General features: G+C 41.9%; 1 protein-coding gene across 14 annotated transcripts in view; it reads right to left on the bottom strand.

The window, feature by feature from the left end:
• Positions 1-16,094, bottom strand: part of mecom (MDS1 and EVI1 complex locus) — a 119,586-nt gene that overhangs the window by 18,242 nt on the left and 85,250 nt on the right. For 13 of the 14 annotated variants that reach the window (XM_046073866.1, XM_046073873.1, XM_046073867.1 and 10 more), the window contains 4 exons: positions 8,181-8,315; positions 1,096-1,198; positions 875-988; positions 6-117 (listed from right to left, as the gene is read on the bottom strand). In XM_046073866.1, coding sequence (XP_045929822.1) covers positions 6-117; positions 875-988; positions 1,096-1,198; positions 8,181-8,315 — 464 coding nt within the window. Of the gene's footprint in view, positions 1-5; positions 118-874; positions 989-1,095; positions 1,199-8,180; positions 8,316-9,784; positions 9,917-16,094 lie in introns of those variants that run through there. The other variant, XM_046073881.1, reaches the window with a different exon arrangement.

Below are 16,094 nucleotides of genomic sequence, written 5' to 3'. Positions count from 1 at the left end.
CTTGCCTCTGGACATCGGGGAACACCTGGTCACACTCCTTGCACTCATGTAGACCATGGGACATGTGGAGGGGTCGCAAGTCTTGAGGTTCCTGGGCCTTCAGGTCATTGTCCCCTCCTAGACATGCCAGAATAGATCAAGGAAAGCAATCATTGTTAATTACTGTTTAAACCATTAAAGAAAAACGGTGTTATGGTCTTTGGGTTTATCTACCATTTGCATATCAAATGTATTTCAAAATTGATCCAGCCTACCTGGACTGCAAGTGGACATGTAAATCATAGGTGGGTGTAACAGCAGTTTGGAGAGTTGTGCACGCTTGAGGTATGTTTGCGGCCTTTAAGAGCCACCTATTCCATTTCATAGATCATATGGGGAAAATATAATGATTTGCATTGCCGCAGGCCCTGGTCCATTTCTTAGTCTGTGGTCTAGTCTTGTGCAAGTTACACTGAATCTCTCATTACTACCATAACAACATACTGTATAAAAGTCTGAAGTCTTGGACAAATAATGTAGGATGAATGTATTCTTCACTGCATTAACTGTTGTGTAGCAGCAATCATTCTGGCTCAGTGGTCTCAGATGAAAAGAATGTTCTACCACAATTTGTTTTTCACGATTTAGAATTTTTTACTTTTTCTCTTAGCTTGCATAAAATAAAACTTAATTTATGCCAGTTTGTAGACTCTTTTTTTTCTACTTTGCATTATTGTATGATCTCATTTTCACCGGCTCCGGTGGGAAACAAAGCCCTTGCAGCATTGGTGTCATGTTCTCACAGTCCATCTACACATCCTTCCAGTCACTCTTCAGTACCCACTGTTTACCATGGCATGAAAATAGCGCGCCTACTTAAAAATAAAAGTCAAACCTGGGTTAAGGAAGGAGGAGGGGGGCATCCCACACGGCTGCTTCTGATGGTCCAGCAACTCGTTGCGGGACTCAAAGAGCTGGTCACAGTCCTCACAGCGGTACTGCCTCTCCTCTGCATGGCGAGATGGAGAAACATTAGCATATTATGCATTTAAGTGAGGCATATGTGTTGTTGTGGGGTCTTGCCATTGGACAGAAATGTGTGTTTGCGGTGCAGACCATGAATATCAGGAGCCATGGTGTCACATGAATACTCTTCAGCCTTCATGAAAAGTAGCAGCTCCTCCCCGGGGAAAATCTCTCTGGTGACTTTGTAGAAGATCTGCAACACACACAGGGGGATTATGATTTCAATTATGCTTTTATGTCACAGTTTAATTACAAAGGTCAAACAAAACTGTACGGATCAACATATTTTCCTTGGGTGATTCTGTTACAGGGTTTTTGTTTTGACTGCAATTGTTTTTTCAAATTGTCCATAACTGCACTGCAAACTGCACTGCCAATTTTTTTAAACCAGCAGAGGTCACTTGGAGTAACACATATGGGCAAATCGGCTACACAGTGTGTACATGCTTGTCATAGTTGTACCACCACCATCACCACCACATACACGGAGGAGACCTGCACATGAAAACACACACACACACACTAACTCTCACTAACCACTCACTAACTAGTAATTAGTCAGCATGTAAGTCATCCATCTTCATGAAAACAAAATTAAAGCACAAACAACCACACTGTAGATTAAACATACTGTCTCATAAATACTGTGTACACACACACACACACACACACACACACACACACACACACTTTATTCTCCAGTAATGACTGCAGCAGGCAAGAAACGGCCAATAAATGTGTGGACAGCAAGCTTACTAATGTATTGTGACAAACTGTAAAAAAAAAAATAAAAAAAAAGGAAAAGAAAAAGAAAAAAAAGCAAGCTGTTAAAAAAAGCATTCTGTTAATTGAGTATTTTAGTGATGGATGAAACTTCCAAACAGGAAGATAAATTAAAAACTAACACCACTTCTAGCTGCTGATTTAATAATAAGTCCATCTAGATCGACTTATTTTTTTAAAGCTTCAGCATTTCTATATAACAATAGCTATGGTACATATTTCAGCATATCCGTTTCTTAAAAAATACACACAGATTATGAAAGCATTTTGGTGCTAAAGCGGGTCAGTCATTTTACCGAATCAGCTGAGAGACCCTGGGACTGTGGAGCCTCCCATGGACACACAATAGCCTTTCTCTGTGAAACAATCAGGCATGGCTTTATTTTTGGCATGCATTGGAGGTTTAACATATTACCTTCCTCTGTCGCATCAATGTGACAATGATGATGGCGGAATTTATTAGAAATGAAAATGGGGCGGGGGGGGGGTTTCTGGGAAGGCACGGTTCACAGGTACTCCGCTCATGGACGGAATTCCTGGCAAGCACTACTTGGAGGCGAAAGCCACATTGGCTCCACAGAGAGTCATGATAAACATCTTGGTCGCAATTAAGATCATGGTGTATTCTGTCGACTACGCTATCATTGTTTGTGTCATTGTTCTAACTTGTGACAAATGATATAATACTAAATATGACACTGTATATTTTATAGGGCTCCACTGTGACTCACTGAAGCACAGGAAGTTCATAGACTAAGAGCAAAGGGAGCAAAAATGGCAGGCAGAGCCCTTGCATGTCAATAACTGAGGAGTGAGTGGTACACAGCAACAATTTCTAAGGAAAAATAAAGGTAACTGAACTGTGAGGGTTCCAACAGGAGCTTTATTCCCTGACATACCCGACTCTAACCTCTGTCTGCGCCATAAACATGGATGGAACTCAGTAGTGCATACATGTACACATACACATACACAAACAGACAGCTCTTTTCCTGTGTCTGTCACCTCTGTAAGGCCACAAAAATATTGTGATTAAGAAACAATCAAACAGCAGTTCAAACAGACATGTGAGTCTGCAGGGTTCCACTCTGAGAGACTGATACCCAGACTGAAGAGGGAGGCTCTTTGGAAAGCTACCAGACTGAGGCCTCGGAACATAAAAATTAATGGACACTGTCAAAACCACTTTGTCCATAAATACAAGAGTGCAAGTTCACGGTAAAGTGCATCTATAAGTCTTTAATTTTAGTATGTAAGTAAATCACAGGAGATTATTAAGAAACACAGACCAAAGACCCAGGTGAGTCCGTCAAACCAGCAGCGAACATCCACTTTGCTGAAGTGCCCAGGAGTCTGGCCCTGAGCCTGACCTCTGACCTCCCTCTTTTAGGGATCAATAAACATTGCGCTCGCTGCACAAGAAGATATGTTTTGGGTAGCTTAAGAGCGCACACGAGCAGGCACAGGAGGGTGATGAGGAATATGAGGGGAATTCCTCCAACAGCTACACCCCTTCCCCCAGGGGCCGCCACGGATAAACAGTGAAAACTCATACAAACAAAAAGGCAGCGACTCACTCCAGAACAGAGGACATGCAGTGTTTGATTCTAGGGGTCATCCTTAGAATGTCATGGACACACGCACACACTGACTGTCGGCAGTCTAACAGTGGCTTAAAATAACAGGTTATTCTGTAGATAAGACAGCCAGGGTGTGTGAGTTCACACTACCAGCCGCTTCAAATTCAAATCATCTTACTGCAAACAAAAACAACACAGAAGAAATTATTACAGTTTATCTGTACATTTTAACATGAATATACAGGTCAGCACAGGCTGCAGCTGTAAGCAAGAAAACTAAAAACCTCACTGACTGATTGTTATTGTCTAATAAACGCTGGTTATTTTCTATATTTATTATTCCTCCCTAATGTGTGTTCATTTATTGAGTCACTACTTATCTCTCTCTCTCTCTCTCTCTCTCTCTCTCTATCTGTCAAAGGTTACAACTACAAGAGGATCAGAAGCTATAATCGCACTACTTTGTTACCTTGACACCATTAGTCTTCAGCAGAGTAAACACAGTCACATTTTTCCCCGGTCACACCCATGTTGGCCGACTCCTCGCTCACACAGTGCTTATTCGACAGGTATGTCATTCACTGACGTTGTCTTGCCACAATGTACTCCTAGTCTCAGAGTGCAAAAACATAAAATCTTAAGCTACTTTAACACCCATAAACTTTGGAAAAGACCCACAACCAAGGTTAACATTGCAATGATCAAAAATGGTCAAACATCACCATAATACTCCCAATATTCTTTATTTCTAGCCAAAGAAATCTCAAAATATCATCAAATTTAAGAACAATGCCCACTGCATGGTTTTGTGCTTGCTCAGCAGCAGCACGATTGCAACTGCACATGTCCACATGTGTTACGACCTCCCTGTAGCTATCAGGGTCATGCAACATGTACAGTGAGTTTGGCAGTCACCATCACTTGGCTGCAAAACAAAACCATTTCGTGACTTAGATAGCAACACAGAGCATGAGCACGCATGTGCGGCTGGTTCCAGCAAACTGAATGAACGTGTAAGGAAGCCAGCATGGCTGTATTCGTGTTAGATTGGGAAGTGAATTTAGGAAGAAGAAGAAACACCCTGGTGTCCCATGTGTCAGGTGGAAAGTCTCAGTAAGTAGCATCCTGTGCAAATGCTCAGCATTGGATTTATTAGTGTGCAATCTTGAAATGTTTTATGTAAGTCTGATCTCTTTTTATAATCAACTCCTGTGCATTTTTCACAACTGAACACGCTTCAAGACGTTATCTCAGTGAGTTACAATCACTTCATGATTTCACCTCCAGTGTATTTACATAGTGAATAGCTGATATGCCCCACAGCCACTTCATCCCACTCAATACTGAGTGAGAATCAATAGAGCGAGTGAGATTAACACTCATATCCCTCTGCACTGTCTTATGAAAGGCTCTTCAGGGCCTCATTGGATGATGTTAATTACACTTTTAATCCATTTTCCTTTCAATTGAATCAGTAGAGTGAGGAGCGCAGGGGAGGGTTTTCAAGCAGTAATTGCCCTAATTATCTTAACGACAAAACATGCTGATCATGGGAGGATCTACGAGAGTAGTGCTCAGGCGTTGCTCGGTGCACTGGCACGCAAATGAGGATATCAGGACAGCCTGAGCATTGTGGTCACAAGCTAAACACAAACTCTTATTAATTATTTTAATCATTACATTTTTAATTGAAAATGAAACAAAAAAGAAACATGTATAGTTTTTGAATCATTTCAGAGAGCTGTTTCTGTTTGTAAAGGACTGAATTCTAGCCTCGAAGTTATAGCAGGTTGAATTAATTACAGATTTCAGCGTGACTCACAAACTGCGACACCTGCCATCTCCTTCCTCTCCACTCTTTCCTGTTGCTTTCCCACTCTGCTGTGTCAAATATATTATTAAAGCAATAAGGTCAGAACAGAAAGGTCATAAGAATAAAGGCTGTCTTTGTTGAATTTAGTTAAAATACTGAATATGCAGCTAATATATGTATAATATATGTATGTTTATATTCATTATGTATAACTTTGGTATCATGGAATTTAAACAACTGGACATCGATAGTGACACAATGTTTTAGAACCATTTAGGTCACTCTCCAAACCTGTTTTTAAAGAAATTGTTGAATTTTTTCCCCCCTTTGGAACGAGAGAATCTTTGTCATTAAATGTCAGATATGTGACAAATTACAACTTCCCCATCTCCTTTAATGTCCTCAACCATCATGCAGTATATTATTATTATTATTAATATTATTATTATTATTATTATTACTGTAGAGAATTTATTCTATATGTTAATATTACAAATAAGGTCTGACATTCATTTTATTAATATTTGCAGAATTAATTAAGTTGTCTGCAGATGCTTTCCCAGCTTAGATCTTTCATGATGCCAATATAGTAGAGCTGACTAGAGAGAGAAGGAGAGAAGAATAGGAGAACTCGACCCTGAACAATTCCTCCAGTAAGACAAAACAGGGTCCCCCCCCCCCTCTCTCTCTCCTCACTCTGTCATTCCTCTTTCTTTCTTTCTTTCTTTCTTTCTTTCTTTCTCTCTCTCTCTCTCTCTCTCTCCCTCACCCTCCTGAGATTAGTCATAAAGTTTTATGATCAACAGAACTGGGTCAGAAATAGGAGGACGGAGGCCAGTTTTACTCTCACACTGGCAGGGCTAAATTGGTGCTTGAAAAGAACCAGGACCAAATAACGACCAGCACACCTGGAAATTGCTGTCGTCGTATGACATCGTCTTAAAATAAATCACATGACAAGTCATCTCTGCTGATGGCACGGCGTGAGAAGATTCGTTTCAATTTGGTTCTGAGGGAAGATTTAGCAGGGCAAGTAATATGTCAGCCCTGGGTAGCTCGGTCAGGCCCTTCTGTGGGAATCTGGTGATGGTACTTGTTGTGCCGCGGGTGTGTAATATGTGGTTGCAGGCTGGGTTTAGACTCAGCACTTCTCTGTGGCAGTAAAAACCTGTTGGAATCAGGTACTGTGTGTTTTAACATTTCCAGCTCAGAATGAGGAGCATGGGGAGTCATCTGAACCGCAATGAACAATTCGCAGTCCCGCAGAGTGCGTGCGCACAAACACACACACACACACTAAAGCTCACACATGCATACATGTAGAAACACAGGCAGTTACAGGTGTGCACACTCCAGAGACACAATGAAACTCTTCACACACTAACTACAAGTCAATGCACATAAATGTCTGCGCACACATGGAGAAAAGCCCTCATAAGCGCGCACACACACACACACACACACACACACACACACACAAACACACACTATCAAAAACGGACAGCAGCTTTACAAGACCACCCCCTTCAGTCTATTCACGTTAAACGTACAGACAGGCATTGTGAGACGCTACAGTGTGTTTTCAAAAACACCAATGTCGGCCGGAAGGCTTAAAGACGGCACATTGTGCCGTGTTGTGACAGTGTGTAATACTTAACAATCACCTCATCACAGCCATGGCCGTGACCTGTCGGAGCCTTACACAGCCACCCGAGCAGAACCACAGTGTTGACAGCGAGTCACACCTCAAGGAGAAGGCAGCTCAGGAAAGCTCTCTCTGCTTGTTTGTCTCTCTGTCTCTTTTAAAAGAGAGTGGGTAAGTGCTTTTGGAAAGCTTCTCTTCTTCTTCCCCGTTCTGTTCATGAAAAGAGCGTGGGCTCTCTGCTCTCTCAACCTTCTCCTTCTATACTGAATGGTGAGATGGTATAGACGTGTGAAGGAAGAGCAGGAGGAGCTCTGAGTTTCTCACTTCTAAGATTTACAAATCATTTCAGGGCCAATCAATCCCAAATGCAGCTTTTATCTGTACCAAAATGTTCTTATCTACTTACAGCTTACATGGCTACTACCATATTTGGTTTGTGTTAATAAATGCTCTACTGACGTGTGCTTTTTGCTGAAATTTCAACGGGTGACACTCAACCAGTAATCTAGATGGACCACCGGTGAGAAGTGACGACAAACACGCCGGTGAGATTATGTTTTTCATTCGGGTCAAGCTATGGAATGCTCCATACACATGTCAAATAAAGTTTAGCCACTTGTCTTCCTGCCTTGCTGCATGTGTGTGTGTAGGAGGGGTGGCTGGCCGTGGGATTAGTGAAGTGAACAGGCCCCCATGTGTATAGCACGCACCTCTCTCTACAGCCAGGTGAGCAGCAACAGGACTTTGACATTCCTGGCATATCTAAGAGTTTATATCACAAGCGTGACTGGGAAGTGTGTGGAACTATCATCTCAGCGAGCCGCCTCTGATCCAGCCCTGTGGTCCTCGCACGGCAGAAGCCAGAACACAATTACAGAAAGAAAACACACACAGATAGCGAGGAGTCTCTGCGGTGCGGCGCGGGGGGGGAGCTGTGTGTGTCTGTGTGTGTGTGTGTGTGTGTGTGTGTGTGTATGAGTGCGAACTGAAGGCAGGGTGGGCCAGCCGCTCATGGGACTATCTGACTTGGATCACAATAACACCTTTTAACACAACATCACGCAGACAGGACAGCCATTGGAAAATACAGGGAAGCCTTCTGGCTTGGGAGCTATGTTTAAAAAAAAGAAGCAGTTTCAAAGATCTGAATGACTCTGTTGCACTTGATTCATCCAGCCAGACAGCAAGATTCAGAGGACACATCACCATTTGGGAGTTCAAAATCAAGTCATCCACGTTTTCTTTTCTCTCTCTCTCTCTCTCTATTTCTTTCCCCCTATTTTCTTCAGCTCATATTGGTCTTGTATTTTGCTGAGGTTGTTCTGCCAGGCAGGCTGTGAGTGTCTCCACGTACCTGATCATCTATCTGGCACGCTGTCAGATTATGCTGCGTGGCCGCAGGGGCAAACTGGATGTGCTTCAGCCAGCTCCCGATATCTGGCTTGCTGGCATCCACGCAGAATTTTACATGGCCTGACCCGTCCAAGATCTGGAAGAGAGCGAAGAGAGAGAGAGAGAGAGAGAGAGAGAGAGAGAGAGAGAGAGAGAGAGAGAGAGACAGAGAGATCAGACTTTGATCAGTATCAGTCCAGGTTACTGTGTCCAAACACTGACTAACCACATACCTCCCACATGTTAGGAACTGGTCTGTGGTGTAATGCACACACACACACACACACACACACACACACACACACACACACACACACACACACACACACACATACACACAGGTGTGCACGCGCATTCACGCACACACAATTTGTGTAGAGTACAAGCAAAGTATGCAAAGTATGTTAATCCTCTAAAAATCCCTTTGTAATATAAAACTGCTTGTGTGCATTTTATTTTATTGTAATTATTATTTCAAGAGTCATTTATAAGGAAATGCCTGTAACTGTATAACCACATATTATCAACAATAAATTGAATTAAAAAAAAAAAATAGAATGTATTACACATATGTGGCAATTTTGTGTTAGGCTTGAAGGGGCGCTCCAGGAATTATGTCATTTCTCTTGCAGTAATAAAAAATGGAAATTGTATTAATTTGTTTTTCAGCAACATTAAATCAATACCAATATAAGACTGTAACCGCCCAAATATAAGTCAATAAAATAATAAGATTAGAGAAAATAAAAATAATACTGCAAAAAAAAAAGATGTAATGTAACGAAATCTGGCTGATCAGTCTGGCTTTATTTTGTCAATACAAACGAATTTTAAATTATGCTGCTAAATTATTCTGTATTTAAACTGACCTCAGCTGACGTTTGAATTCGTTTCTGGAAATGTAGTTTTATCGAATAAATGTACTTACTACATTGGTTTTAACAGTTTGTTTTTATAAATAGGAATGTGAAAAATATATAATAATAATAATAATAATAATAATAATAATAATAATAATAAAGAAAATTATTATATTACTCTCTTATACAATATCAACATAATAAAATAACAATAAATACAATGAAGCTTTTTATTATGCAAATCAAAAGATCACTGGGCTTCGTCGACAAAACAGCATTTCTCTCAACGAATTGGAAAAGGTATAACGTTGTTTTAATGTGTTAATATTTATTATACTGTAGCTGTAAACTTTACTGGGAAACAAATCAATTGAAGGAAACCGCGAGTGATAAGAATTATGAAGACGTGGCCGATTGTTGCGATGCAAAACGGAATCTCTCTCTGGGTCACAAATCTGTCTCTCTGCCTTTGTATAACCGGTCACTGAATAAATATTTAGCTTGCATAAATCCCTTTGTCTGGACTAACACTGAATCTCCCCATTCATCCTGCAAAAATAGCCGTCTCCATGATTCGACCGTCAAACTTCACAGTCATCACGTTTTCAACGAAATTAACAATGAGCCCATCTTTTATTTCTTGCTCTCGGTGGCAAATGGCTTGATGAAACAAATGTTTTTATCCATAAAGTCTGTTTTCTCTTACCGTTGAAACTCTTCTGCGCCGGCACCGTTTGATAGTTAAAACCTCTTGGGATAAGAACTGCGTTAGGCTACTAACTGGGGAAAAGTGATGAAAAGTCCGGTTTAAAAAAAACTGTGAACAACCAAAACTCGACTGTCAAATAAACAATAAATCTACAAATTATCTTTGCTGCGGCGCGTTGTCCAGAGTTTTGGCATTGTAAAAAGCCCCACTGTTGGTTCTGTTGTTATTTTTCGGAGTCGTTGTCTCTTCAGGTCTCCAAGCCGCAGGACGAGTCGACTCCTCGCCGGTGCGACTCACGCCGCGCGGTCGGTAAAAGTAAATCCTCTCTCACTATATTGTCTTACAGACGCCGCAGACTTCGTACATCTCCTCTCACTGTCTAACAGACATCACGGGTAGGAACTAAATCACCTCCGGTACATCAACTTGCGCTAACTAACTTTTCACTGTGTGCGCTTCGCTTGGCTCGTCCGCTCCTCTCTTGTCACCCCTCCTGTCCTGACGCACCCAGGTGTCCTCTAGTAGCCATTCAACTTTTCATTTTTCTCTTCCTCTCCCCCCTCCTCGGTCGCTCGGGATGTGCCGTCTATATGATAGCAGAGAGATTCAGAGGGAGGGGGGCTGGTTTCAAGCGTCGCCCCCTTACTTTGCGCGTCCCGGACGGTTTGTGTGATGTTTCTCTTTTACGCATTGTCCCATTCAGAATGATCCAGTCCTAAAGCCCAGACAGACGCGACTCAAAAACACGGGACTGTGTTTGCCCCTGTCCCCGGTCGGAAGCGACTCCTCTCCGCAGTAAATTTTAAAGTGACAGGGGCCTGGGGTTGGAGAGGGTGAGCAGGGTCAGGGAGAGGTCGGGATGGGGCTTTAAAAAGGAATGAACTCCACACAGGCAGCACACTTTAATGAACCAGCATAGGCATCAAAGCGCGTATCATTATCCACGTGTTCCTAAACTTTTTCACAACACGCCGCGCCAGTTCATGGACCATTTTATGACCATTTTATTTTAAGATCCCAACTCTTTTTTTTTTTTTACCTCGATGTTATAATTTGAGCTGCATTTGTTAGGATGCGACTACAAAAAGAAAAGTGGGAACTATAATAAAAACAGACACCTTATTATCTAATTGTGCTTGAGTTGGGGAAGTAATGTAACAGCTATAAGTGTTCCTCCTGGGGACCTCCAGGAAACTCCGCAAGGTCCACTGGAAGTCCCTGTGCCACAATTTGGGAAACATTGACCCAATCACCTGCTTTTTGTAGGTTGTTACGTTAGGTTTACTTGCGCGCTCTCCCCCCAAAATCACCCCCTTCACCGCTGCAGCACACAAAAAAATAAGCAAAATATTAATGATCATAAAACGATTTTTTTTATCAAAGAAAAAAAAGATGATTAGAAAATAAACAACAGCTGAAGCTGACAGTGTCCCAAACAATCTTCAAATTAAAAACACATTTTTATTCTTGTGCGTTTACTTTCCACGCAGCACTGGCCTCCGTGCACCTGCTTTACAACATGCTCAATATAGGAAAGGAAATATTGCATTGCATGTAGTTCTTCACTGTTTAAGCTAGAAGTTAAAGTTTAAAGCTTAATGTGATGCTGTGGACACACGGACAAGGGTACAGAATAATAAAGAAACGTCCTAGTTGTCAGTGAGCGGAGTTTATTAGGCAGCTCATAAAGCTGGAGAGGACAAGGCTCTGGCTGATGAGAGCAGATGATGATGGATAACGCCTCGCACTGTGACATTGACCTTCTATCCAAGATAATGCCTATTGTTTTACGAAATCGCGGAGCAAATGTACAGGAAGGACAGGAAAAATCATGTGTAAATAAGGCAGGACCCCGCCACCGATTCCCATCGTCTTGCGCTCCTTGAGAACCGAGGAGAGACCCCGGTCCGCCCGGTCATTGATTTCCTGCCTCTCCTCGACTTGTCCATTGTTGGAACCCTTTTTAATTTAGCCATAAATTGGGAAAGCTCAAGTCGAATGAGCTGTTCTATTTTCTTCCTGTCAGGATGAGGGATTTGTTTTATGATGCATTGTGTATTAAATACAAGTAATCTGGGAAAGTGATTGCTTCACGGCCTCTCCGGGTCTGATCGAGGATCCTGATAGAGAGAGGGGTCTGAGCTCTTTTCTGAAAAGGAGGAAATGTCTGAAAAAAAGGAGGATAAACACGCGGGGTTTGTGGTATCACCGGGGGTAAATTGGGTTAACAGTAACAGGACCCCTTAAGCCTGGCAACATGAAGACACGTTGCACTGCTTTCCCCCGTCAGGAGATGGCGTTCTCAACTGAACCGAACTTTTTAAAACATTCCTGACTGGACAGTTGTACATTTCAGAGGACAATATAATTGTTAAACATTCTTATGGCATTTTATTTGTCACTGTTGTGAAGTGAGGTTTTTTTTCTGAACTTAATCTTACATTTTTTTCATCATCACATTTTACTTAAAATAATCACAATCGCAACAAAAGAAAAAAATAAATGATTACATAACTGGCCATATGTGATACTGGTCGGACACCAGCAGTTGTACTATTTTATCTCGAGATAAGCAGTTTGGTAAGCGTTTACGGGTCTAACATTTTTGACACAGAGGGTGAGTAAATTGACTCCCACAACCAAAAAAAGAAAAGATAGGCCTATATTTAAAAAAAATCAATGCAATATTACTTTGTGGATCACGTGTTGGCTTTTATTTCAGAGCCGTGTGTTACACTTCACGAAAGCATTGCAGCTTATAGCGCAGTTTGTAACAGTCTGCTAATCAGTCAGCTTGTTTTGACTTGTTATAAGATGGGGGTGTGGGGGGGGGTGGGGGGTCATTTCTTTCTCCTTCGTGTGAATTGCCGCACAAAACATCTAGACTATATTAAGGCGTCAAATTGCAAAAGGGGGTGAAAGACTCAGCTGTATAGGGTTGAATATATACTCACCTGAACAAGTGGCTATAAAGCTCTTAAATCTACATTGTAAAGACCGATTGGAGGTGAGTTTAAACACTTGCTCGTTTGTTAATAAACCACGAGAGTGATTTGCAAGGCATGGTTCTAATTTATATTTACTTCACCAATCCGTCGCAAACACCATTCTGATGTGCTGAGATGAAATGGATCTGTTTTATCTGAATTATGCCATGCCTCTGTCGTAATGATTTTGACATAGCTACTAAATAGCGGTGTGGAAAAGCTGTTTATCAACAAATTACAAACCAAACACATGCAGGCTTCAGGGTGTGTTAGTTCCGACTATATCATGCCACACAGCATTTCATACTTATTTAAGGGACTCTTAAAAACATACAGCATCCGCGTAATGTTTAGTGCCGAGGCTTTAAAGTGCTGTGTGAAATTCTTGAAAGGAGGTTAAATTGCTTAAATGGGCCCATGATTATTTTGCTTGCGGCTTTCTTGTTTGTTTTAGGAGTTCAGTCACGCAAAAACCAATTCATAAATGAATGTAGAGAATTTTTATGATCAGACAGCTTTTTCCCTTGATCTGAGGTTTAGCTTCGTGTGTAACACTGTCCCGTTCTCTCTTTTTGTAATCATTTGAGTAACTTTGCAGCAATATTTCTTCCTGATAAAAAGTGATTTGGATTATGCTGCTCAGTCTAGAGCCATGGGAAGTCAGATGGGACAGGCTGGAGAAGAGGGGGATTCCCGTGTGGGTTGCAAACTGACTCCAGCCAGCAAGAGCCTACCGCTGCAGCCGAGGGGCCACATGGAAACACTGTGTAGGCCTGTGTGGTGCATTCCAGCACATCCTCCAGAAGAGCGGAAAGAAAAAAAAAGAGAGGAGAGAAAGAAAATATCGCAGCCAAATCTACATGAAATAGTTCTACCATTCACGGCGAGACCTCCCATTGACACCGGCGTAAAAGCTGCATTAAGCCTCCATCATGACTGTATAGCCTACACACACGGCCCCCCTGCGCATTTTATTTTGCTCAAATGTGGTGCGATTCAGTCAAGTGGTAAAAACTCATTTAAAGCTCAGACGAACGGTCAGGCTACAGTTTGCACAGCACTCTGCAACTTTTTCTTTAATTAACACATCCATCAGCCAAGATTAGCGCACAATGCATTAACTGTGCAGCTTTAAATTCCTATATTAAAGGATAGACCTGGTGTCCATATAGCCCAATTACCATTAAAACAGAGCAGCGGAAATGAAAGGGGAAAATGTAAATAAAAAATTTCCTTGGGTCTGGAAGTAGGCCCGTTGTGAGCGGCGTGTTAATCTCCACCTCAGTAATTTGGTTCTGCGGGAGAAGACAGAAGCCCTGCTGCTGTGCCCTGCACTTCATAAATCACTGCTTTATGTGGACAAGGTCAGCGCAACCCCCCTACCGCCTCCTTCCACTGGCCCCTCCCGGCCCCTCCGCCATGTTTACCCGGCCGCCCGGGGGCTCTCAGGACCAGACCAGCTCACTTCTAATTACTTTGGATTATTTTCATTTGCCGGGGGTCAGCCAGGCATTCCGACAGAGAGAGAAAGAGAGAGGGATGATTTCTTGACAAATTCTGTGGCCTGTGAGGAACAGGGCCCAGCATGTTTGCTGAATTAGCACCCAGTCATTTTGTTTTGGCACTGTCTGTTCCTGTCTTTGACAGCTCCTTGTGTGACAGGTCACTGCATACATGTCTATAATACCAAATCCTTTTTTCATTTACAACCTAAAAACTAAGTTTTCTTTTAGACTAAGAGGGTTCTTCCAGTGGGGAAAAATAACCACATTCATATAAGGTCAGACATGTTTGTTATATAGAGACAAGTGTCAACATTGGAGCAAGGCAGGACATCACAGGACGTGATGCTTGATCGAGAGGACTTATGAGAAGACATAAACGATCTCATCTCATTTACCAGGTGAGAGAAGAAGTGTGTGAGAGAGGCTTTTAAAAGGGATATTGTACTTTTCCATCATTAAAATGCATTTCTTAATCTAAGATTCAGAGAGAGAGAGAGAGAGAGAGAGAGAGAGAGAGAGAGAGAGAGAGAGAGAGAAACAAATTTAAATTATTCCCACTACATTGAAACAGAATCCCCACAAAATTCTGCATCTGTGAGGACAATAAATACACTAATATCTCCACCATGGATACTTAATAAGAATATATGTGATATTTAATGATTCCTCAATGTGAAAGAGATGTATGTTGTATTTTGTGCTAAAATCAACACTGACAGCAGGAATGGCACAACCTGACCAGGCGCTGCAACAGGACATGCTTACTGGATTGTAAGGGGCAGTGCAACCTACTGTTAAAAAGGTTTTGAGCATCAGGAGGAGGAGAAGGAAGCGTGAATATTATGCAACACTCAAAAGTTAATTTAAAGATAATTGGATTTAACCTGTTGTTTAGAGGACCAGGAATGTGGCTGCAGCGAGTTGGGGGTCTTTGAGAGGGTTGTGTTGGGGTGGGGTGGGGGGCAGCGATCTACAGAAAGTAGTACAGGCTGTGATAATCACAGACACTTCCTCTGCAGAGCCTCAGTATACAGGGCCACACTGTATGTGGGCTACGGGGTGCGATAAAGCTGCACAAGAGCCAAAGGTCACGTTTTTCAAGCATAAATTCAGCGGGCACACAGCTCCTATACGCATGGGACAGACTGGAAAGTTAAACAACCCACTCCACCCCAGCGGAGAAAGGGGGGAGGTAATTAGAGCATGTTGCCGGTCGCTGCAGGGTGAACAAATCGGCTCTAAAACGCTCATAGATATCATCTTTAAAAGAGCTTTTTTTATGTACAAGGGGTAAAAAGGTATGGAACTGAACACGGCACTTTAGAAGTGTCACACATTCATTACATTTATTGAGCTCTCTTTTCACGTTTAACCTGCCTTTCATGTACCACGACCAATTGGAAGGCTAATATTTTAATGTTGGCGGATATCAGACCCACGTAATACTAATTTGTGTGACATGAGATAACACTGCCATGTCAGAAACATCGCACAGCCACCAAGGAAAAACAGTATCTTACAGAAAAGGCGGCTGATATATTAATGAAGGATGAAAACACATCAGAGTTGTATAGGAGCTATTGGTGGTAAATAATACATTGTTATAACTCCCTGTTATACTTACAATGAACCTAAGCTTCAACAAGATACAGCCAGTTAACATTTCTTAGACAGAGTAAAGAACTTGTTGAAAAAGACCATTTACCCATGGCAAGGCAGGTGGAGAAACAGACACCCAGCAGTTGATGGCTCACAGATACACAGACCCTTCTGTGTATTTACTTTTATTGGGTGTTTTCCTTTTTTTTTTTGCAA

Source organism: Micropterus dolomieu, linkage group LG17 (genome assembly GCF_021292245.1).
Source record: "Micropterus dolomieu isolate WLL.071019.BEF.003 ecotype Adirondacks linkage group LG17, ASM2129224v1, whole genome shotgun sequence".
Lineage (NCBI taxonomy): Eukaryota > Metazoa > Chordata > Actinopteri > Centrarchiformes > Centrarchidae > Micropterus > Micropterus dolomieu.
Note: the sequence above shows the minus strand (reverse complement) of the source record. Positions and strands in the feature narration are given on the sequence as shown.